This window comes from Pelophylax lessonae (genome assembly GCF_965119305.1).
Source record: "Pelophylax lessonae genome assembly, contig: HAP1_SCAFFOLD_261, whole genome shotgun sequence".
Classification (NCBI taxonomy): Eukaryota; Metazoa; Chordata; class Amphibia; order Anura; family Ranidae; genus Pelophylax; species Pelophylax lessonae.
The window spans coordinates 28,524-54,302 of NW_028120079.1; the positions used below are offsets into that span (position 1 = coordinate 28,524).

Genomic DNA, 25,779 nt, shown 5'->3' on the forward strand with positions numbered 1-25,779 from the left:
TTGTGTGACCCCGGATATCCTGGGTTCTATATGTGTGGTTTGTGTGACCCCGGATATCCTGGGTTCTATATGTGTGGTTTGTGTGACCCCGGTTATCCTGGGTTCTATATGTGTGGTTTGTGTGACCCCGGATATCCTGGGTTCTATATGTGTGGTTTGTGTGACCCCGGATATCCTGGGTTCTATATGTGTGGTTTGTGTGACCCCGGATATCCTGGGTTCTATATGTGTGGTTTGTGTGACCCCGGATATCCTGGGTTCTATATGTGTGGTTTGTGTGACCCCGGTTATCCTGGGTTCTATATGTGTGGTTTGTGTGACCCCGGTTATCCTGGATTCTATATGTGTGATTTGTGTGACCCCGGATATCCTGGGTTCTATATGTGTGGTTTGTGTGACCCCGGATATCCTGGGTTCTATATGTGTGGTTTGTGTGACCCCGGATATCCTGGGTTCTATATGTGTGGTTTGTGTGACCCCGGATATCCTGGGTTCTATATGTGTGATTTGTGTGACCCCGGATATCCTGGGTTCTATATGTGTGGTTTGTGTGACCCCGGATATCCTGGGTTCTATATGTGTGGTTTGTGTGACCCCGGTTATCCTGGGTTCTATATGTGTGGTTTGTGTCACCCCGGTTATCCTGGGTTCTATATGTGTGGTTTGTGTGACCCCGGTTATCCTGGGTTCTATATGTGTGGTTTGTGTGACCCCGGATATCCTGGGTTCTATATGTGTGGTTTGTGTGACCCCGGATATCCTGGGTTCTATATGTGTGGTTTGTGTGACCCCGGATATCCTGAGTTCTATATGTGTGGTTTGTGTGACCCCGGATATCCTGAGTTCTATATGTGTGGTTTGTGTTGAAAGAATGAAGGGCCTCTTTCACTTGGGACAATAATATTTCTGAAAGGTGTCCCTCAGGAAATATATGAAGATATATTGCAGATTGCTAGGATATTGCAAAAGTGTTTCAGACTCTTGCTAGGGGGTGGGGGTTGTTATTGTTGAATACCTGCATTCCATTGTTCTGTTGTTCCTGTCTGCCTTGAGTAAGCTTATTATGGGATGTGTATGTTTGAGTGGATTGACTAAGGGGGAGGGGTTGTCCCAGAAGTGTATATCTCCTTGTGCTTTGTGTTTCAATAAACAGTTTGATTCTGGTTTCACTCCAAAACTTGTACTGTCGAGTTCTTGGGGTAACTATAGCCAGATTCACGGATCTCGTGTTCCAGAGCTTAGGAAGTAGCTTCTTGGCGGAGATCAACTACTAAAAGTGCATAACCAGAATAAAGGTGCTAATGTGAAATAAATACAGAAGTACCCCAATATGAGTAGTGAGTTTTATTTAAACAAACATAAACGGTGGGTTTTGTTTCCTTCAAAACAATAATAATGACATAAAAAGTCTGTGCTATAGTATCCTCGGGTGTAATAACACCAGTGAAAAGGGAAAAATGGGTAATTCTCTAGTGCAAGAACTCCCACCAAAAAAAAGAGCGTGTGAATCAATCAGTGAAAAAATAAAAATAAAAAATATAAATGAATAGAAATGTACTTTCGGTTGCAAACATCCGTGCGCCCACTAGATGTCGCACCTCTCATACAACCTGTGACAGATGAATCCCGTGGGACAATTGTACCGAGGGTCTCTCATAGCGCTGGTCACCCCTGTTTACTTTATTCTTGGCGGAGATACCCAGTCGGGGTGTCCAGATTCCGTCACATTCTCCATCTGCCTCCTTTTTTGGATTCCCATTCCCCCTGGACATGGTCAGTTCTTCTATTCAGGATACGTTGTTCAACTCAACATGACTTTGTGATTTTTTCATATACAGTCTCCTTTTGTATGTAATGTATTTTCAATGCAATTTCATTCTGTTCTATTCGTTATTATCTGCTGTATTTTCTATTGCAGAAATAAATGTATGAATGCATATTGAGTTCCGTCGCTCACACCCCTGATGAAGGGTATTCCCGCAACGCGTAGGGTGTGGGGTCCTCACTGGAAATCTATGCTCCATCACTTTTTTGTTGAACCATGACAAGTTTTTATATTTCATTCTTTTGTTATATGTATTTACCTTTATTGTTATGTTGATTTTATTGTGATATATTAAAAATTCTATATTCTTTTAACCATTGTGGTGTTACTTTTGGCCCTTAAAGTCCCGTTCCCTACCAGGGGGGTTTGTCTCATTTTGGGATGTTGGCCTTATAACACCTCGCTCTACCTAGATGAGAGCTCTTTCTATTTTCTGGAACGCGGCCTGGGAGGCTCGGCAGCTCTTGGGGTCTGAGGGTCATGCAGCAGAGTCCGGTTATTCCAGGACTGGGATATTATCAGAGGAAAGCCGGAAGGAAGGGGTTGTGTCATTTTGGTGCCAGCTTACCAACATGAACATATTATATATATATTTCTACACTGGTATAATATTGTCAGAATAACATTAGGTATTGAGTTTAGGATTGATCACTGAGTTTAGGGGCCATATTTAAACCAAGGAGGAACATGAGTGGTGTGACAGACCTGGCCGGGACGGGGGCTTTTGGAGAGGACTGGGAGCCTCTTACACACTGACTATGGGCCCTGGCTTTTAGGGGAACCCTTCTCTTTGGAAGGTGTATGCTGGGGGATCCGTGGTCTTTTTTCTGATTCAAATTTATGTCCCTCCAAAACACACAGACTCTGGGAACTGGAGGTTCCATATTTGGGGCCTCTAGGCCTCAAACCAGCAATGACTGTAGATGTTATGTTATCAGCTCAAACCACTGGGGTCCCCGGCCATAAAGTGTTTATTGTAAGTATGTCTCCTGCTATAGTCTGTTGTCTACTAGTTAGGGTTAGGGTTAGGAATAAAACTAGGATTAGGGTTAGGATTACAACTAGGGTTAGGAATATAGCTAGGATTAGGGATACAGCTAGGGTTAGGGTTAGGATTACAACTAGGGTTAGGATTAGGAATACAGTTAGGGTTAGGAATACAGTTAGGGTTAGGATTAGACTACAGCTAGGATTAGGAATACAGTTAGGGTTAGGATTAGGAATACAGCTAGGATTAGGAATACAGTTAGGGTTAGGATTAGGAATACAGTTAGGGTTAGGATTAGGAATACAGGTAGGGTTAGGATTAGGAATACAGTTAGGGTTAGGATTAGGAATACAGATAGGATTAGGAATACAGCTAGGGTTAGGATTAGGAATACAGATAGGATTAGGAATACAGCTAGGGTTAGGATTAGGAATACAGATAGGATTAGGAATACAGGTAGGATTAGGGTTAGGATTAGGAATACAGGTAGGGTTAGGATTAGTAATACAGTTAGGGTTAGGATTAGGAATACAGATAGGATTAGGAATACAGGTAGGGTTAGGATTAGGAATACAGGTAGGATTAGGAATACAGGTAGGGTTAGGATTAGGAATACAGGTAGGGTTAGGGATACAGCTAGGGTTAGGGTTACTAATACAGATAGGATTAGGGTTAGGAATACAGCTAGGGTTAGTATTAGGGTTAGGGTTAGGATTGAGAATAGAGATAGGGTTAAGGTTAGGAATACAGATAGGATTAGGGTTAGGAATACAGATAGGATTAGGATTAGGAATACAGCTAGGGTTAGGATTAGGAATACAGCTAGGGTTAGGATTAGGAATACAGCTAGGGTTAGGATTAGGAATACAGCTAGGGTTAGGAATACAGGTAGGGTTAGGATTAGGAATACAGCTAGGGTTAGGATTAAGAATACAGCTAGGGTTAGGATTAAGAATACAGCTAGGGTTAGGATTAGGAATACAGTTAGGGTTAGGATTAGGAATACAGTTAGGGTTAGGATTAGGAATACAGATAGGATTAGGGTTAGGGTTAGGAATACAGATAGGATTAGGATTAGGAATACAGCTAGGGTTAGGAATACAGCTAGGGTTAGGATTATGAATACAGTTAGGGTTAGAATTAGGAATACAGCTAGGATTAGGAATACAGCTAGGGTTAGGATTAGGAATACAGGTAGGGTTAGGATTAGGAATACAGCTAGGATTAGGATTAGGAATACAGATAGGATTAGGGTTAGGAATACAGCTAGGATTAGGAATACAGCTAGGGTTAGGGTTAGGAATACAGGTAGGGTTAGGATTAGGAATACAGATAGGATTAGGATTAGGAATACAGCTAGGATTAGGAATACAGGTAGGGTTAGGATTAGGAATACAGATATGATTAGGATTAGGAATACAGGTAGGGTTAGGATTAGGAATACAGATAGGATTAGGATTAGGAATACAGGTAGGGTTAGGGTTAGGATTAGGAATACAGGTAGGATTAGGATTAGGAATACAGCTAGGGTTAGGATTAGGAATACAGGTAGGGTTAGGATTAGGAATACAGATAGGATTAGGATTAGGAATACAGATAGGATTAGGATTAGGAATACAGATAGGATTAGGATTAAGAATACAGGTAGGGTTAGGATTAGGAATACAGGTAGGGTTAGGAATACAGGTAGGGTTAGGATTAGGAATACAGTTAGGGTTAGGATTAGGAATACAGCTAGGGTTAGGATTAGGAATACAGGTAGGGTTAGGGTTAGGATTAGGAATACAGCTAGGGTTAGGGTTATGAATACAGTTAGGGTTCGGATTAGGAATACAGCTAGGGTTAGGATTAGGAATACAGATAGGATTAGGGTTAGGATTAGGAATACAGCTAGGGTTAGGATTAGGAATACAGGTAGGGTTAGGATTAGGAATACAGATAGGATTAGGATTAAGAATACAGGTAGGGTTAGGATTAGGAATACAGGTAGGGCTAGGGTTAGGAATATAGATAGGATTAGGATTATGATTACAGATAGGATTAGGGTTAGGAATACAGATAGGATTAGGATTATGATTACAGATAGGATTAGGGTTAGGAATACAGTTAGGGTTAGGGTTAGGAATACAGGTAGGGTTAGGGTTAGGAATACAGGTAGGGTTAGGATTAGGAATACAGATAGGATTAGGAATACAGGTAGGGTTAGGATTAGGAATACAGATAGGATTAGGATTAGGAATACAGGTAGGGCTAGGGTTAGGAATATAGATAGGATTAGGATTATGATTACAGATAGGATTAGGGTTAGGAATACAGATAGGATTAGGATTATGATTACAGATAGGATTAGGGTTAGGAATACAGGTAGGGTTAGGATTATGAATACAGATAGGGTTAGGATTAGGAATACAGATAGGATTAGGATTAGGAATACAGATAGGATTAGGATTAGGAATACAGGTAGGGTTAGGATTAGGAATACAGGTAGGGTTAGGGTTAGGAATACAGGTAGGGTTAGGATTAGGAATACAGGTAGGGTTAGGATTAGTTAGGGACAGGATTAGTGTTGGGCAAACGGTTCGGGTCAAGCAAAAGGTCGGCCGAAACATCGCTTGTAAGCAGTTTGGCAATCATCGGAATTTGCAGGACGCTCAGCGGGATGTTTACCCACAGCGTCCCATAATGCATTGCACGCGGCACAGTACATTCTAAACCTGCTGAATAAAAAGAACATTGCTGGCAATTTAAAAAAAAGTGAAAAAAAATAATAGTGTGGGGGCCCCCCCTCCAATCCATACCAGGTCATATGCCCTCAACATGGGGGGGGGGCAAGGCAGGCTTTGCACCCCCACCCCAAAGCACCTTCTCCCTATGTTGATGGGACAAGGGCCTCTTCACGATAACCCTAGGCGGTGGTTGTGGGGGGTCTGTGGGCAAGGGGTTTATTGGAATCCGGAAGCCCCCCTTTAACGGGAAGCCCCCCCTAACATGTGAATGAGAAGGGTTACATTGTACTCCTACTCATTCACCAAAAAAAGGGTCAATAAGAAAGAAAAAAAACCCACAAACACAGTTTTTTGACAATCTTTTTATTAAAAATACAAAAATGAAAAAAAAACAATGTCCCCTGATGTAGATCCGATGCCTGCTGCCACCGCTGGATCTAAAAAAACAAAGCTCCGCCCATGAGGAATGCTGACCCCTCCCTCCTGCCTGCTCTGCCGTTCTTACACAGGTAAGGGATGGGGCCATCTAGTGATGTCACCTGGTGGCAACGGCCCTTGTGACATTTACCGGTACCATTTGGGTTAGTGATGTCACAAGGTAGCGGGGCCACCAGGTGACATCACCAGGTGGCTCCACCCCTTGCCTTTTTAAGAACTGTCACCCGGACAGAGCATTTTTTTTCTCAGGTCCGCAGGAGGTGCCGGCTTCGGATCTACATCGGTGGACATTGTTTTTTTATCTCTTATTTTTTTTAAATAAAGGAAAATTATAATTTAAGGAATTGTCAAAAACTGTGTGTGCTTTTATTGCTTTTTGTCACCTTTCTGGTGAATGGGTAGGGACACAAAGTACCCCATACTCATTCACATGGGGGGGGACGGATCTGGGGGCCCACTTGTTAAAGGGGCCTTCCAGATTCCGATAAGCCCGTCGACTCCTATAACCACAGCCCAGGGTTGTCGGGAAGAGGACCTCGTCCATATCAACATGGGGACAAGGTGCTTTGGGGGGGCAGAGCCATGTTGAGGGCATGTGGCCTAGTATTTTTCAGGAGGAGGGAGCACTCGTTTGCTCGCATGCACTGATAAGGGTCTAGTATAGATTTTGGGGGGGACCCCATGCCGTTTTTCTTTTTTTTTTTGGATTGCCGGCAATAGGTTGAAGCCATAAAGTACTTTTAATTCCTTTTCTTTTTCATTTAGAAATGTCAGGTTTGCTGCAGCAGGCTCTATACATCGTACAGATGTGCCACATTAGAGGCAGACTAAGGGGACACCCCAGACAGTATATTTAAAGTCATTTTTCATTTTCCATAACCTTTTTATGTCCAATTACTTGAATAAAAGCCTTCAAAATGGGGACTTTTGCTTTTTTTTTTGGCTCCCTTAGACTGTAATGGGGTTCGGTGTTCCGGTCTGAACTTTGTGATGTCAAGTTGTTCTGGTGCAAACCGAACTGGGGGGATGTCCGGCCCATCTCTACTTAGGATTCCTGTTTGGGGGGGGCATTTTTCTTTGCCTCCTCCCCCCAGAAAAGGCTACACATGTATTGCAGAAGGATGGGGAAATGAAGGAGTTCTCGTACAGAAGAGATGTGTACAGAAAATGAGCACTCACCAATGAGGGAATCCACTGACAGCTCCAGGTCCAGCCCCTCTTTCTGTGCCATGTGATCAAGGTCCAGCCCCTCCTTCTGTTCCATGGGATCCAGGTCTGGCCCCTCCTTCTGTGTCATGTCACTGTTTGCTGGAATGCGGGGCTTCTTCTCAGGTTAGGGGATGGTGCAGGAGAATCGGCCAATGCTGGAATGATGAACCCATCACCACCATCCAACCCGCTCGATCACACCCTGCAGAGAGATACACCATTACAGTTCACAGAGTGTATCCAGCCTTCCTGATACCACAGGGCTTGGAGGATGCTCGATAACACCCCCCCCCCCCCACCACCCCACTGCAAAACTTAGAGCTCAGTTCTTAAGATGTTTTTGCTGTATACCGGCTGTGCCCAATATGAGGGGTTCCCACCATCCCTGTGCTGAGTTCCTGAGTCTGTACACCCGCTGTGCCCATTATGAGGGGTTCCCCCCATCCCTGTGCTGAGTTCCTGGGTCTGTACACCCACTGTGCCCATTATGAGGGTTTCCCCCCATCCCTGTGCTGAGTTCCTGAGTCTGTACACCCACTGTGCCTAATATGAGGGGTTCCCACCATCCCTGTGCTGGGTTCCGGGGTCTGTACCCCCGCTGTGCCCAATATGAGGGGTTCCCACCATCCCTGTTCTGAGTTCCAGGGTCTGTACCCCCGCTGTGCCCAATATGAGGGGTTCCCACCATCCCTGTACTGAGTTCCTGGGTCTGTACACCCGCTGTGCCCAATATGAGGCTGTCCCACCATCCCTGTGCTGAGTTCCAGGGTCTGTACACCCACTGTGCCCATTATGAGGAGTTCCTGCCATCCCTGTGCTGAGATCCTGGGTCTGTACATCCGCTGTGCCCATTATGAGGGGTTAATTTTGTTTATTGGTAAATCTTAAAAAACAACTTATATACAATAAAACCATAATAAATAAATTAATAAATAACATATTTATAAAATAATTGAATATAACGATACAAAACCAAAAACCAAACAAGAACATAATAAATAAAGCAAATTGCGCACAGCATAAACCCTACGAGAGAGCCAGACTTATGCTGGCCATACACGCACAGAATTTCGGCCGTTTGCAGACTGAACGATTATTCGGCGGTCGAAAGCGAATTGGCCACTAACCGATATAATAAACTCGTTTCAAGAATCGTTTTGCTGAGCATACTGATCGTTCGATAACAATACAACATATATAATTTTAACGACCGATCTGCAAAACGAAGGAAGTGACGTCTGCAACCCGGAAAGACAAACCCCCATTCACCCACGTCCGACCGGATGTTTGATGTGAGGATCGTGTAGGAGGAAACATACGTGGACAAACGAGTTTGTGTAGTATTATTCGTGTAGAAACCTTCGTTTGTCAATCAAATTATTGGAGAAATGGATATTCATGATGATCAGGTGTCCAGATCAATTGCTATCACCATGCTTGGGGTGATTGCCATTACCCAGCAGAAAAAGAAAAAGAGGAATCGCAGGATGTGGTCCAAGGAGTGGTTGATTAACCGTGACCAGTATTCACATATGGTTCTTCTACGTGAACTGAAGGATAATAATCCAGATGACTACCGAAACTATTTACGGATGTCTGAGGAAACCTTTAGTGAGCTGTTGGTAATGGTGAAGCCAATGCTCCATAAAGAGGACACTGTGATGAGGCCATCCATTACACCAGAACAAAGGCTCATGGCAACCCTGAGATATCTTGCCACTGGTAGATCGTTTGAAGACCTCAAATTCTCTACTGGCATTTCTGCACAATCCCTAGGCCGAATTATTCCAGAGACCTGCAAGGCCATAATCCATGTTTTGAAAGATGAGTATATGAAGGTGTGCACAACATAAAAATAATGTAAAATAAAATAATGTAATACAAATACTTGCATTTTTTAAATATTTATTCCAATAAAAGAACAACATTGGTTATGTCAAGATCTGACATCACATTTCAAATGTCATGTACAAAACGATGTATAGAACCATTTTATTTTTTGCATGTAAAAAAATAAAAACAAGTATCTACCACAGGCACAATTTGTAGCACACAATATATTGAACATTATAACAAGAAACACTTTTAAAGTGAAAACTTTTCAAAAACTTTTCAAAAAAATCTATAGATTTACAAATGTGCAAATGTGTAATCTCTTGACCAAGAGTTGCTGTTCCTGTCTGGTGCTCCCATCTGACCATGCCAAGTAGATGTTTGAGGGGGACCTGCTTGTTGAATCTGCTGTGTGTAACTAGGATAGTCAACTATGCATGTATTACTACTGACTTCACCCCTCAAACCTTTATTAAGCAATTGCAGTAGCAGTGGTTCAACTAATTGCTTCTGTTCCGCAGACATTTGCCGCATCTTGTTTGCGGTTAGGCAGCCAAATGCATCACAGTCATCACTCTTCTTTTGCAGTGCTGCTGTTGCTTGAAGAAGAAAGGCATTAGTAGCCTCATCCCTTTTAGTTTTTTTTGGTCTATGCAATGATCCTGCAGGTGATGGTTCAGTCAGTGAATCATTTGTTTCCTTGTCCAAACTCTAAAAGCAATGAAAATTGTGATTGATTAAATCAATATATCAGAAATAATGAAATATAACACTTTTCTTCACAGTTTCCAACGACAACAGAAAATTGGAAAAAAATTGCACAGGAATTTGAGCAGACGTGGAATTTTCCAAACTGTGGTGGTGCCATAGATGGCAAACATGTGCGCATTACCCCCCCTCCAAACTCCGGCTCATATTACCATAACTATAAAGGTTTCTTTAGTATAGTTTTGTTGGCATTAGTAAATGCCAAATATGAGTTTCTGTTTGTTGATATTGGGAAAAATGGTCGAAATTCGGATGGAGGTACCATTGAGAAAACGGAATTCTATGCACGCCTGAAAAATGGTAAGTTAAATTTGCCAAACAATGACGAAACCACAGAAGGTCTGAATTTCGTATTTGTTGCAGACGATGCATTTTCACTTGGCGAAAATCTATTGAAACCATATCCAATGAAACATCTGTCAGAAGAGCAAAGAATTTTCAATTACAGGCTTTCAAGGGCAAGACGAGTTGTAGAAAATGCCTTTGGTATCATGGCAAATAGATTTCGCATTTTCCACACCCAGATTAACCTCTCTATTTCCAAAATTGATCTAGTGGTTTACTGCTGCTGCATTTTGCACAACTATTTGAGGCGCAAAAATGTGATGTATATACAACAGTCAGTAGATCGCGAGGACACATCTCAAGGCAATATTATCCCCGGAGACTGGAGAAATGACACACAGTCGTTAACCAACATCGCTCCAGCGCCACCACGATTAGCCACCATGAACGCCCGACTAAATAGGGATAATTATAAGGAGTACTTCTGTGGATCTGGTGCTGTCCCGTGGCAAAACATGGTTATGTGATTATTTCTCCAGAATTAACCCGGTGTATTTTATAATCTGTTTGGACATTTGATGATTGTTTGAAGATGTATCTTTATCTAATGTTAACAAAATCATAACATGTTTCATGGGTTTAGCATTTGCAATAAATTCAAAGAATTATTAATAAAGATTTTGTATTCTATCATCTTACCTGAGTGTCATCATTGTCCTGTGTGTCACTATGTGGTGAAAATATTTGTAAGCTGGAAACTGAGGGTCTTGGTATCTCCTGATCTGATAGGAAACGTAAGCTATCGAAATACCACAACCGTGGTACATATATATCCTCAGAACCTGCACCTGATTTCTCAGATTCCGCTATTTTATTTAACTCTTTTTTGAAGACGGTTCTCAAATTTGCTATTTTCTTTTTTACATACTCTTCATTTGCATTAGGGTTCATTCTGAGGCAAAGTTCTATCAGTTTTTTGTAGGCCTCATGTTTTTTATTCCTATCACTATATTCCTTGGATTTTATCTTCCATAGGCATGGAAGTTCCCTGTATGCATCAATGAAATGAGGGAGAAAGTCAGGTGAAGTAAAACGATCAGACATTTTTCCTGTAAAAAAACAAAAGATGTTTCTATCAGGAGACTTTCAGAACATTATAATTATACAGTACATGCAAATGACATGATAATGATAACTGTGATTGTAGATGATCATATTTGTACAACATATTTGTACCGAAAAATCTTATGTGCATTGAAATCAGAAAAAAGATAATTTTGATTTAAAAAAAATTGAGCAAGCATGACACGTTCTACGAAAGAAAAATGTGCATAACACAAGTGACCAAGCAAGAAAGTTTGTTGAACGACAAATGTGCATGTGCTATACATAATGATAATGTACCAACGATAATTTAGATTGCAAACAGTAGTGAGCAAGCATCAACAATCGTTTACCAACATAAATCATTACCTCCAAAGATGTTCGTGCAGAACGAAAGATCAGTGAGTGAATCGTCGAGCAGAAGTGACGTCCGGATGAGACTCCACCCATCCACTTCCGGCCACTTTTATTAATACCACGATGGCGGAGTCCAGAAAGCGTGCTGCGGAGCGGGAGAGCGGTTTGGCCGAACATGCTGGGACTAGGAGCAGCAAGAAAAAAAAAGTGAAGGCATCTCCCATGACCTTAGCAGAAATGGTGGATATGGTGGAAGTTCTAGAGAAGAAGGACTATGATGGCAAGTGTGGACCTTACACTAATACCAATGCAAGAAAGGACCGCATTATGGACAAAATAGTGAGGGTGCTGCAGAGAAATCATGGAGTCCACCGTTCAAAGGATCAGCTCAGAAAACGTTGGTCAGATCTGAAGCTTCGTGAAGAGGAACAGTACCACAAAATAAGAAGAATAATTAAAAAAAGTAAGCATGCATTTCCTTCTATCTTGCATTGTTTTACTATATGTGCAATCCTGTATTAATGTGTTTTCCATTTGTAATAGTCAACTTGCCATTTTATTATTCTCATTTATTTTACATATTTCCTTTCAAAAATGTAATGTATTTATTTATTTGTTAGTGAAAATCGTGTTTGTTATACCCCCACCAGGAAATAAAGACAAACTGCAGGATATATTATATGTACAAAATAGTCAGCGGAAAAAGAAGTCAAGGTCAACAGAAAAAAATAAAGATGACTTTGCTGAAGTGCAACATGTCCCAGGTGTACAAACAGGGTCGGAGGAGCTCCTGCCATGTGATATGTCAACAGCCAGAGCCAACCCAGGTAATAAAACATACAAATGTACATTAATAAAGAATTCTGTCTCAGGAAGGTGATATTTATGTATTATCTGCTTTATTTCACAGGAATGTCACAGGAATATTTAGGTGAACAGGATATACTGACTATAGCAGCTGTGGATGATAAAGGTGAAAGTGTACAACAGCCAAATGATAAGGCCGCTATGTCAAGGATTGAGGGAGAAGATGATGTTACCAGCTCAGGTGAAATCTCTGTGTCTCTCTCTGTGTGTGTCTCTCTCTCTCTCTGTGTCTCTCTCTGTCTGTCTGTCTCTCTCTGTCTGTCTGTCTCTCTCTCTGTGTGTGTCTCTCTCTCTCTCTCTCTGTGTCTCTCTCTCTCTCTCTCTGTGTCTCTCTCTGTCTGTCTCTCTCTGTCTGTCTGTCTCTCTCTCTGTGTGTGTCTCTCTCTCTCTCTCTGTGTCTCTCTCTGTCTGTCTCTCTCTGTCTGTCTGTCTCTCTCTCTGTGTGTGTCTCTCTCTCTCTCTCTGTGTCTCTCTCTCTCTCTGTGTCTCTCTCTCTCTGTGTCTCTCTCTCTCTTTGTCTCTCTCTGTCTGTCTGTCTGTCTCTCTCTCTGTCTCTCTCTCTCTCTGTGTCTCTCTCTCTCTCTCTCTCTGTCTCTCTCTCTCTGTCTGTGTCTCTCTCTCTGTCTCTGTCTGTGTCTCTCTCTTTCTCTCTGTGTGTCTCTCTCTCTGTGTGTGTCTCTCTCTCTCTCTTTCTCGCTCAATTCAAATAAGCTTTATTGGCAGGACCAAATACATTTTAGCATTGCTAAAGCAGTTGAGTTTGGGGGGGGGGGGGTAATCTAAAGGGGGAATGGTCAATATAAAGGATTTTTTAAGTCCTCATTTTTTCATGTCCCTCTCAGTCTGTGACACGCTGTCACATATTGTCTCTCTCTCTCTCAAACAATTGTCTTTTACAGGAAAATATTCCAGATTTGATTCATACGGGTCGAGCAACACAAGAGATAGCCAAGATGTGTGTACATTTGATACGGATTTCACAGACCTTATAAAGTCTACAGAACATCTTGTTGCCCCTGCTTTTAACATTGAAGAACAAAGAAATGTTTCTGCACCAGGTGGGTACTAGAATTTTCTTTCATTTTTTTTTTTTAGGCCAGGATCACTGGTGGAAATTGTATGATCTCAATGTGTTTCTACATATCAATATGGTAGCTGTTGTATGATATTCATATTTGTCTGGTGCCATTTTTTGTAAACTACAGCTTTGGAATGCTCAATCAACAGTCTGACAGCCAAGAAGCTGGCGAGTATATTAATAAAGTGCCGCAGTGACATGGAAAACATCAAAGAAAACATATCTGCATTGCAAAACAACCTAGCGGATGCCATAGACATCCTGTCAAGAGTGATTTAACCCCCCTTTTTTTGTTTTTTTTATCGCTCTATATGTTTTTATAATATATCTGATAAAGTTAACCATGTTCGTCTGATACACATTCTTCTGGAATTTAAGGGCCCTTTCACACGGTTGCTCCGTATGTCCGCAAATCATCCTATTTTTTGGCGGATGATTTGCGGACATAAAGTCAATGGCATTGCGGATGTCAGAGGAATACCATCCGCTGACATCCGATTTTCTTCCTGTCAGTTCTGTTTCGTTTTTTGGAACTGAACAAAACCCTATTTTTGTTCCATTCAAAAAACGGAAAGGAAGGAAAATCGGATGTCAGCGGTGTCATCCGCTGACATCCGCAAACTCCCATAGACAGGTCCGCATATCATCCGCAAATGGATGGGATGATATGCGGACACACGGAGCGGATGACACAAATGTCATCCACTCCGTGAAAAAAAAAAAAAAAAGGAACGGTCATGTGAAAGAGCCCTAAAGGAGACCAAACTACCTCGTTTAAAAGGGGAAGTAAACTTTTCTAATTTTTTTTTTTTTGGTATCTAATAATCTTGGCTGATTACTGGATAGTATTTGCACTTTGACACATTTTGCACATTTGTTTTTTGTTTGTTTGCAAACACACATGTGCACATGTTGTTTGTACTCTTCAAGGACACATTTGCACATGCTTTTTGTACTTTGCAATCTCTTTGCAACGAGATAGCACAAAAAAACTGTCCACTGAGATGTGCTGTGTAAACTGTATGTAGCTGAGACTACACACAGAATTCATCAATATGTGCTGCTTAGGAGCCGATACCCTCCCCTCTCCTAATTGGTGCAAAACATTGTCTGCAATGAGTGCACGTCAATATAATATGTTCCACGTATTATATGGGAAAGTCTTGGCTCCCAAACAGAACAGAGTCCTGAATGCAACTACAGTTTTACATCACATCCAATGGTGGCACAGTTTGGAGGCTTCAAACATGCAGTTCAACTGTGAATTATATATATAAATAAAAGATCAAAATATTGGGACACCTTATGCAGTATAAATTGACGCTTTACTGAGCTGGATGAATATAGCACCAAAAACGCTATATATGGAATTGATATATAGTGTTTTGTGGGCTTCCTCGATTCAACCACAACAAAGCTGCAACTCCACATGTACAGTGTCCTCATATTTTGAACTTTCTTGCGTAATCCTTCAGGTGGACTACACTACTTCTTTGGTCAACACAAGGTATGACACACAACGCATGTATTTGAGCACAAGATATTCTGATGTTGATTGTAAACTCAACACTCCCCCCCCCCCCCACCCCTCCATTGATAATCACGTTTATATTGCTGGTTGATCCCGGTTAAACATCTTATTGGCTTAATTCAATATGCCATGTCATACAAATTTGAACTTGTGCCACCTTTTTTTTTTTTTTTTTTTTCGTTTTTTTGCGTTTTTGAACTTTGCTATTTATGCTGCTTGATTTCAAAATCTTGGTTTACAATATTGGTGAATAATGCTATCTTAATTACTTCTGAAAATGTGTCATGCATGACTATGTGACATACTATTGAATAAATATTGGCATGCTCTATTGTGTATTTATAACTAGATGCCTTTACTTGCACTTATGCAGCAATTATGTTACAAATAAACAAAGAGGCGCGTTTTTGGTTTATGTTGGTCAAATAAAGCATTTCTAAATGATTTCATGGTTTGATGTTGGTTTTTATTGTGTTGCATATTACTTTTCATCAAGGTATATATTATAACCATGACACATTTAATACTTTCTCGGGGATACAGGGAAGAACATGTGGTACTGAGGAATTAAGGTTGCTTTAATAGCGGCTTTCAGCTTGTCAGAATTGTTGGGTGTGTTGTCTGGAATCTTCCTCCTGACAATACACACAAGATTCTCTATGGGATTTATATTGGGCCATTTTGCTGGGCAATTAAGCACAGTCCTGCTGGAATAACAATGATATCAACATCTCTATACAGATAATCAGCAGCAGAAAGCATGAGGTGCTGCAGAATTTCCTGCTAGAGGGCTGCACAGACTTTGTATTTGAGAACAGTGGACAAACACCAACCAATGACACAGCTCCCCACATCATCACTGACTGCGGAACATGTTACATTCCATTAGCACATATGTAAATTTCATTTGGAAATATTTAGGGAGAATGGTGGGGTCACAGTCAGGAGCCTTGTCCTCTGGTGTTGGTACACTGGTGTAAATACATACTACCACATATTTCATGTTTTGTACTATACTTATATACACGTGTTGATATAATATGTGATTCATTTTAATATATATATATATATATATATAGAGAGAGAGAGAGAGAAATATACATACATTTTATACATACACATATAAACAGCAATAGAATAATTTGCTTGTTTTGAGACATGCATTTTAGAACAGTGTGTAGAAACAAACATGTTAAACGAATGAACATTCTTTCGTTTATAGATTCTTCTTCCGGTTCACTGATATGTCAAATACATGCGCAGTACGATTCAGTATATTATTTTCGTTTCAATTTTACCATAGACGTATACACTTTCGTTGAATCGATAAAAATTTTCGCTGTGGATCCATCGAGATTAGCCGGGTGTGGTATCGTAATCGTTGGTAAACTTGTGTTCACTAACGGCCCGATATTCGAACGATCTTTCCTAAATCGACCATTTTCGGCCGAAATTCTGTGCGTGTATGGCTAGCATAAGGAACATCACCGTCACCATGCATGGAGCCTTTTATCAAAAATTATATTTTATCTGAAAATCTAGGGGAGTGAAGCAAGGACAGAAAGAAAAGCCGCACACCCCGAGAACAGGCAGCAGCTACAGAGTCCTGATATTCCTCCACGCCTTTATCCAGGCCTCCTGCTGCCACCTGTCTTTCTAAAGACCCCGAATCTTCCCAACCTCACCCAGAATGTTCTGCACCACCACCTCGACAGGAAGGATTTTACTCCGTAAGGATACCTGGCACCGTACACTCCACATGAAATAACGGACTACTAGACTAACTAAAAAAAGTGTTTCCAAATCATAATCCCGGTGAGTCTGGAATGCCCCATACACCCACTCTGCATAACTCATATGGGGGAGATAAGGGTACACTCAGAGCCCTCCCTACCCTCTTGTACACCTCCATATTAAAAGCACACTGAAGCAGAAAATGATCCATGGACTCCACCGCTCCTCCACACTCTACTCTCGGGCAGCCCCGATCACACACAGAAAGAAACTTCAGGTTGCCCTTCACATATAGTTTTCCATGGAAAGCGAGCCAAGCCTGATCCCTAAACTTCATTGGGATTCTCTCCAAATTAATCAAACGCAAACCCTCCCCCAAAACCAGGCTTGGGCAATCCCTTAAGGCCAGTGGTTTGCAAAAAACAGAGCTCATGATCCGCTTCTCAAGAAGTTTCCTCGGAAGAGATCTGACCTCCCCTGCCGTTACTTGCCACTGCCAAAGTATTTTCAAATATGGGGCAACATAAGACGGGAGCTTATCATGCCTGACCCTCAGGCTTTTCACTGGCCCACCATTTTCCCAGTTTCGCAGAAAGGGCCTAAACCAGGACTGGAAAATACCCACCCACCCAGGCGGTCTCTCTGCCAACATGTTACCCAGGTTGTACTTTACAAACATCAGAGAGAAAAAGACTGCAGGGTTGATCATTCCTAGACCACCCTCCCGCCTAGGAAGATAAGTCACACTCCTTTTGACAAGGTTTATTCTGTTTCCCCATAACAGCTGGAAGAAACAACTATAGATCCTGGTATAGAGAGACACTGGCAAAACGCAGACAAAACTGACATACAGAAAAATTGGAATCAGGTAACCTTTGATCAGATCAACCATTTCCCTTAAGGAAAACTGCCAACTTTTCCAGCTCGCCACCTTGGCATTGACATTCTCCAGCCTGTTCACCCAATTTGCATGACCATAGTCACCTAGGCCAAATTCAATGCCTAGAACTCTAATTTTTTGTTGGGGCTCTAGGAAGTCATCTGGAAGAACAAAGCTCTCACCTTCCACGCCCATCCAGAAAGCTTCACACTTGTCCTGGTTGACCTTTGAACCTGATGCTTCCGCATACTGCCCTATCACTGAGACCACCTCCTGTGCTTCTCCAGTCACAGAGACAAAAACAGAAACATCAGCAGCATAAGCCACAACCTTCAAAGGAGGCTCATCAGCGATGCCTAAAAAGGTACCCCACACAATGGTCCACTCTCTAGCCTTCTAATGAAGGGGTCGACTGCAAACGCATATAGCAGAGGACTCAAAGGACACCCCTGACGCACACCTGAGCCAACCACAAAGGGCTGCTCAACCCAACCATTAACCAGAGGAAAGCTTTCAGCCCCTTTGTACAAAATCTTGAGCCAATCAATGAAACCCCCCTCCAGGTCATACTTGCCAAGAAGGAGCCATAGGTACTCATGATTAACCCTATCAAAGGCCTTAGCCTGATCACACAGGTGTCGAAAAAAGTAGAGTCCCCCTTTAAAAAAAAAAACCTATCTATCCTACTCTGACTATTACCTCACTGAAAAGTGAACCCCGTGCTGTCTGGGCAGCGCTTAATGTGCGCATATACCAGACCTGCTTCCCTAACCATTGCATTCAGGAAAAGGCTGTCATAGCCCAGCTTATCTCTGAAACCTCTCCTGTCTTTAGGCCTAGTAATGGTGTTGAAGTCACCTCCAAAGATAACCTGCTGAGCCGTAAAAAGAAAAGGCTTAATCTTTGTAAAGAGGCATTTCCTGTCCCATTTCATCTGGGGACCATAAATGTTAATCAGGCGCAGGTCCTGCCCCATTCACAGAGACATCCAAAATCATGCATCTCCCAATCTACCTCAATTACTCGTCGGCACGTTACCATACCGGAAAAAAGGACCGCAACCCCACTGTAAGGCTCGGCCGCAAGAGACCAAAAGGAGGGACCATGCATCCACTCCTTGTCTGCCAGATGTATATCAGCCAGACTACTCAGATGGATCTCTTGCAAAAACAAAATGTCAGCATCAAACTCGCTGAGCAAAAATAAGGCCATATGACGAGCACTCACTGATTTTAGGCTGGAAACATTAATGGTTGCCACTTTTAACGGAGTGGGAACTGCCATTAGGATAATTGAGGCAGCCATTTCTTAGCCTGACTACTCTCTCTCCCTGGAGAACCAGTGCGCTTCACTGCACCCTGGGACTCATCCTCCATAGAAGACGCTGTACTCAACGAGCCCCATTCATCGTCATCATCTGACAGGACCTCAAACTTATTTGTCAAAGCCAAAACCTTAGGACTTTGGGTAACTGAACACCTTTTTTTCCTTCTTTTGCCCTTTTTCCTTTTCTCCTCCAACCATCCCACATCATCCTTGGACAAACTGGAAATAACAGTTTCCCCACTCTTACCCTCCCCTTCACCCCCACTCTCCCTTACCTTATCTGCCACCAGGCCAGCCGCTTCACCATTTTCCACACTCCTCTGCATCCCCAATACCACCCCAATAGAATTGGGACTGAAGGGGAATGACAGGACCTCTTTCTAGTTGCTGGCAACCATTTTCTAGCTTGACCTGTGTAACACCATTTTCTTTCTTACAACTGTGACTTGTAATGACTTGTTTCAGTTAAGGTTACTTTAAGTCTTTAGTTAAACATGAACAATGACCTAAGTAAATCACCTGATATGTTCTGACATTTCAAGATAAAGATACATCCCCACTTCCTTTGTACCTAACACATTCTGCTTCCTTTTATTCTAAGTTGAGCTATAGGGTCTAGACAAGGCATATTTTGCAATTTCTAACGAACATTCTGTATTAACCCATTGTTCAACTTTTGTGAGAACTTGACTCTTCATGAGTATCCACTCCCCCTCCCAACTGTATTTCCTGTTCAATTCTGTGTATAATAGTTACCCCGCTTTGCTGAATAAAGTTAAGAATGTTTTAGACTGATCACGGTTTGGACGTGTTTTCTTTAGCAGGATAGAACATTCTCCAGAGCTCTGCCTTATTTGCATAGAACAGACTAGACTATTGCTATTAAGTCAGGGACTTAACTTTTGAATATACATTTAAGGTATCTAGGGTGAATATAAAGAGAAATCACCAACAGATTGGGGGCTACGTCTGGGATCGGAGAGAGAGCGGCCATCACGGGTCCAAGGATTCACCGGTCTGGGTAAGGAGATATTTTATTTTATCTGTTTGCCTGTCCGGTGGGACTTGGCCGTTTGGCCCTGGTTCCGTTCTTTGAGCCATAGACACCAAACGCTCAGGGAGCGTTTTGGATAATAGAGCAGCTCTGGGAGACGCTCTGGATCTTTACATATATATATATATATATAGAAGCTTCAGGGAAGCTTGAATACTAATATATATATATATATAGAGAGGCTTCAGGGAAGCCAGAATAATATTTTTCAGGGAAAGATATTATATGTTAGGTTGTTGAACCTGAATACGTTCCGGGAACGTATCGAGACAGTGTCTCTGGGAGACACAGGATTTGTCATTTATAAGGAAAGACAATATCCGGGGCTTCTGGGAAGCCCAGGGGATTTTTTCCTCGGGAAGAATCCCGTTCCTCTGGGAGGGACAAATAAAACGTCTCTGGGAGGCGTTGAAGCTGTCTTCAACAAAGACAGTTTTTTTATTTGGGTTTCAGGGAAGCCCAGGGGGTTTTAGGAAAACCCCGTTCCTTTAGTGAATAATAAATAGATGTCAGTCTGTTCTGTGTAGAAAACAAATACTTTCCTTTTTTCTTGCTCCTATCTTTCTATCGCATAGAAACTGTAAGATTTAGAGTATAAGATAATTTGTTTGTTTGGTCTAAAAGACTTATTTGGTAAGTAGATAAGTCTCGTTCATCACGTGATTGTTTTGTTATTTCATTTTGTTATGCCATTTGAAAATATTGTCATATTGTATTGGAGTATTATATTGCTGGTTTGACATATATGGAAACTGTGTCTATAATTATATATGACTTGTAAAAATTGCGCCTGCTGACTGTTAATATAACACTGATAGCGACAGTTTCATTATTACTGTAAAAATTGACTGACCGATCGTGGGTTATCAGACAAATCAAGATAAATGTTTATTATGTGTATTGTCTGTTTGTCTATAATGGTGGGAAAGCCTTCTTGATAGCCACTATACCTGGGAGTATAAGGTGTAATATACATACACCAAATGGCTTTTCAGGAGGGGTTTTTAACCATAAAGAGGGTCTAAGGACCCAGATACATTTAAGTGATTTTGTGAATGTGTAAATCTTAGAGACATGTTTTGTTTATGGTTTTGTGAAATTATACTGAAGGTTTAGGTCTGATGCTGGCCATACATGATACAATTTTCTTACAATTTTCAGTGCGGTTTTCTTGAAATTTACCTTCAGCTATGTAGTACAAACCTCTGCCTAATTGAATACAAATGAATGTGTTTAATTTTGACCTCTTATGTGGTTTGTGGTGGATCTAACAGAAAATTGTACGATAAAGAGTTGTCCGGACATGTGTGGCCAGCCTTAGAGATATTAGGATACAAGTAAATCTTTTAGTAAATGTTTAGTTGAGTTGATAAAAGTACATGGAAAAAGTGGGGAGAATTGGTTTATTTATGCCCCGTATTAGTACAATAGAATAGGAAAAAAGCTGCGTAGAGCTGTGAAAGTGAAAGTGAAAGTCTTTAAACACGTAGATATAGTCCACAGCGATTGCCTATAGACAGAAGACGGGTGAGAATTTGGCGTTTTTGGGCAGTGAAGTGTCATTGCTGAGTAGCACAGTCTTAGAATTCAAACATTTGCCGTTAATTTAAAGTCACAGTACATGTTAATTGTAAAACAGCAAGTTTCTGGTTGGGCTACTAAAACTTTGTAAGGTTTTCAAAAAAGCCATAACAGAGAGCGATGTGGCTGGCTCTTTTGATCTGTCTAAAGAAAAGCAGCCTGTCAGGGCGCATTTCCAAGGACCTTATCAGAAGAGGCAAATCAAAGAGTAGGACATTTTCAACATAGGTCCCCCTATAATAATAATATTACCTTACAAATACCCCTGACCACACCTGCACCCCACGGTTTCATTCTCCAAGGCAGGTGTAGTTTTCTTCGTAATGTCAGACAAGCAGAAAATGTTTATGTGTCAGATACATTTAAAACTACTACATTTCCTTACACGAGGGGAAAAGAGGGGGGGTCACTTCTGCAAATGAACGGTCTCAGCATTCCTACACATATGCAATTATTTTTATAGAATTTTTTAGAAGTTTTGCCTTTTATACATTTGTGCCCATCTTGTAAGAGCGTAGTAATAATGAATAAAAACACTATTTTACTAGAAAAAAAATATATAAATTGCCGTTGTCGGCAGGATATTTTGAAGTTATTTTTTATAGAATTATAGATAATGAAAAATTATATTTTGCAAATGATCCCCTGTGTGAAGGGGAGCCTTCCTGCAAAATTTTGAAAATTGGCTATTTGCCAAGAAAGCGTTCAAATATCATATCTTTATTCCTGTTATATTTATGGAATTTATTTTTGGACAGAAAGAGTTACCGCAATTAGTGTGACCATTGGACCCTGTTGGCACAGAGCCAAAAGTTTCAAATCAGATTAACTTTTTATCTGATTATAGTTTTTAAATTATATTTTATGTGTATCCTCTATTAAAAGAGGGGAACCTCTGGCCAGATTTTTGTTAGAATGGCACCAGAAAAAAAAAAAAATAAAAAAAAAAAGTTTTTTGGAAAATTGGCACTAAGCCAAAAAGTTTTTTAGTTCTTTATCTGATCATAGCATGCAAGTGGTATCTGATGTGCCATCTCTACTGACAACCATACCATCCGATGCTACCTACTGTACAGTGATTGGTTTAAGTAGTGTGTTTTTTTTCAAGTGTCCTATTGGACGAGGAGACACAGCCATCTTTGTTTCTTATTTTTTCAGTCCAGGTAACTTACCTGGTGTAGAAATGCCTTAGGGCCAAGCAGACAATTCAATTGTCCGCTCTATAGTTCTCCAGACCATGCAAGAGGGGATGGACACCTGTTCATGGGTCAGTCCCGCTACAATATGTATCTGACATATGTAGTCACTCTGTGGAGGCCAGTCAGAGCGAGTGAGTTTATTGAAGAAATGTACATGTATGTGGCCCGTAACATTGCTAAAAGCTGGGATCCCTTTGTAGGTATGGGAGGTTTTGGTTTTGGAGGAGTGTTTTCCTGGTTAAAAGACATTGCTATGATGATTGTGATGATTTTACTTTTTCTATTATTTTTATATGCATTTTTTAAGCTTATTATGTGTTTAATCGCTAAAACCACAAAGAACCCAGACTCAGCTAGCAGAGGGGGATCTTATGTAAGTTTGTACTTTAACAGAGATGCTGAAAATGTTGACACATTTCTAACAGCTAGACAAGGTGTTCTGATCCAACAAACCCAAACCCCTTTTGATTACCAGGAATATGTAAAGTTTTATAAAGCTAAGAAAGCTAAGTCTACCGTTTAGGTGGGCAGGTTTAGGTCCTTATTTGATTATACTAAGGAAACAAAGGACATTGTCGCCTAACCTGTTATTCCTTTCCAGAGAGGCCTGGTGTCCTCTGATGACACCGTATAAATGATAAGGAGAAAAATCATGCATATGAAATTATGATTTTTTAGAGGGGATTGAAGGGGAATGACAGGACCTCTTTCTAGTTGCTGGCAACCATTTTCTAGTGCTTGACCTGTGTCACGCCATTTTCTTTCTTACAACTGTGACTTGTAATGACTTGTTTCAGTTAAGGTTACTTTAAGTCTTTAGTTAAACATGAACAATTACCTAAGTAAATCACCCGATATGTTCTGACACTTCAAGATAAAGATACATCCCCACTTCCTTTGTACCTAACACATTCTGCTTCCTTTTGTTCTAAGTTGAGCTATAGGGTCTAGACAAGGCATATTTTGCAATTTCTAACGAACATTCTGTATTAACCCATTGTTCAACTTTTGTGAGAACTTGACTCTTCATGAGCATCCACTCCCCCTCCCAACTGTATTTCCTGTTCAATTCTGTGTATAATAGTTACCCCGCTTTGCTGAATAAAGTTAAGAATGTTTTAGACTGATCACGGTTTGGACGTGTTTTCTTTAGCAGGATAGAACATTCTCCAGAGCTCTGCCTTATTTGCATAGAACAGACTAGACTATTGCTATTAAGTCAGGGACTTAACTTTTGAATATACATTTAAGGTATCTAGGGTGAATATAAAGAGAAATCACCAACAGGGACCACCCCAATAGAAGCCCTGAAATGTCGAGGGGGGGGGGGGACTGGCACTGCACTTGATGCCCCTGCAACAGCACCTCTTGCCGCCTCTGCAATTTTGGAGGACATAGACACAGAAGGATTGGACACATTCTCGGTAACTGATACCTTAGATACAGACTGGGAGGATACTGACACACAAGGCAAACGCACAGACTGGGGCGCCACAGATTTGGAAGACACTGACACACTGGGCATTGGCACAGACTGGGGCACCACAGACTGGGAAGACACTGACACACTGGGAATTGGCACAGACTTGGGCACCACAGACTGGGAAGACACAGGCACACTAGGCAAACGCACAGACTGGGGCACCACAGACTGGGAAGACACAGGCACACTGGACATTGGCAAAGACTCACAGGGAATCGCAGGCACCCTAGCTGCTGAGCTCTGAGCATCCTCCATGTCCAGACGGAAGAACTCTCTCATGAGCTCAGGCTGGTTGTGCATTGCCTCAGGACACTGGCTATAAGGATGCCTAACCGCATTGCACATGTTGCACCTTATAATATTGCAATCCTTTGCCAAATGCCCTAAATCCTGACACAGAGAGCATTTCATTACTGGACAGGAGGATGCAAAGTGCCCTTTATCCCCACACTTATTGCACAGCTTTGGCTGGCCTGGATAGAAGATGGTCAGTCTGTCCCTCCCCAGGAAAGATGAGGATGGCAGATGCTGGATGACACTGTCAATGACTCTTAGCTTTAGCTGCACAGACCATCCCCCTGTCCATATTCCTCGATCATCCATAATTTTGTGTAAGGGGCTCAGGATGTCTCCATATCTCCTCAGCCATACAGATAAATCCCCTTGTGGAATGGACTCATTGCGCACAAGAATCGTCACCATTTTAATAAGTGGCTGACGTGACACAACTTTGGGGATGAGCCCTTTCCAGTCCGGCAGGCTCCTACACACATGCTCATATTTCTCCCAAAATATGTTCAAAGACTCCGGACGGATAAAGGACAAATCATACTCATAGGAGGCGGTCGGACTGATCAGGGCGAAGATATCTTCGGGTCTAAACCCCATCTGCAGAATCTTATCCACCACGGCTCTCCTATATGGAGGAATACCCTCACCCTCCCATCTGAGCTGAACCACATTCCTCCTTTTAAATAGTGAGAAAGATAAAACATTTCCATGCTCCTTCCCTGCTTGCACCCCCTTCCCAGATCCTGCAGCAGCACCAGCATAGGTTTTCCTCCCAGAAACACCACCAGCAATTACAGCATTGTCTTTAGACACAACCACACCTGATGACAAGGAGCCTGAATCAACCCTTGCAGTCTTTGGAGCAGCAGAGACAAGACCCACCCCCTCCCCCTGCTCTGAGCACTCAGCTGCTTTCCTGGGTTCAATCACAGTTTTGTCTACTGCAGAATCCCAAACAGTTGTAGCACTACTGCTCCCAGCATCTCCTCCACTTTTCTCAGGAACAACAGCTTTATCTGGGTCAGGAAAAGCCTTTGCAGTGTCCGTGGTGCTCCTCTCTGCAGACTCTTCAACCAAAAGCTCCGTTATTTTCAATTTTCCCACCAATCGCATTTAAAAGTGAAGTTTTTTCAGTAAGTGCATCAGGTTGCACTGCATGCTGCACATTGTCTATGGGTGTAGGCTGACTGCCCATAGCACTACAATCCTCAGCAAGCACATT

General features: G+C 41.7%; 1 protein-coding gene and 1 long non-coding RNA gene across 2 annotated transcripts in view; one reads left to right on the top strand and one right to left on the bottom strand.

Moving 5' to 3' along the window:
• LOC309543595 overlaps positions 1-25,779 on the bottom strand; it is a 30,261-nt gene that overhangs the window by 2,727 nt on the left and 1,755 nt on the right. Inside the window, exon 2 of the long non-coding RNA XR_014224803.1 lies at positions 7,157-7,388. This is a non-coding gene — a long non-coding RNA (uncharacterized lncRNA). The remainder of the gene's footprint in view (positions 1-7,156; positions 7,389-25,779) is intronic.
• Positions 8,575-10,613, top strand: LOC309543596 (uncharacterized protein; the record flags this gene model as incomplete). The annotated part of the gene is made up of 2 exons (XM_082276056.1): positions 8,575-9,024; positions 9,805-10,613. The coding sequence occupies 2 exons, from the start codon at positions 8,575-8,577 to the stop codon at positions 10,597-10,599; spliced, it is 1,245 nt and encodes a 414-aa protein (XP_082132182.1). The 3' UTR covers positions 10,600-10,613.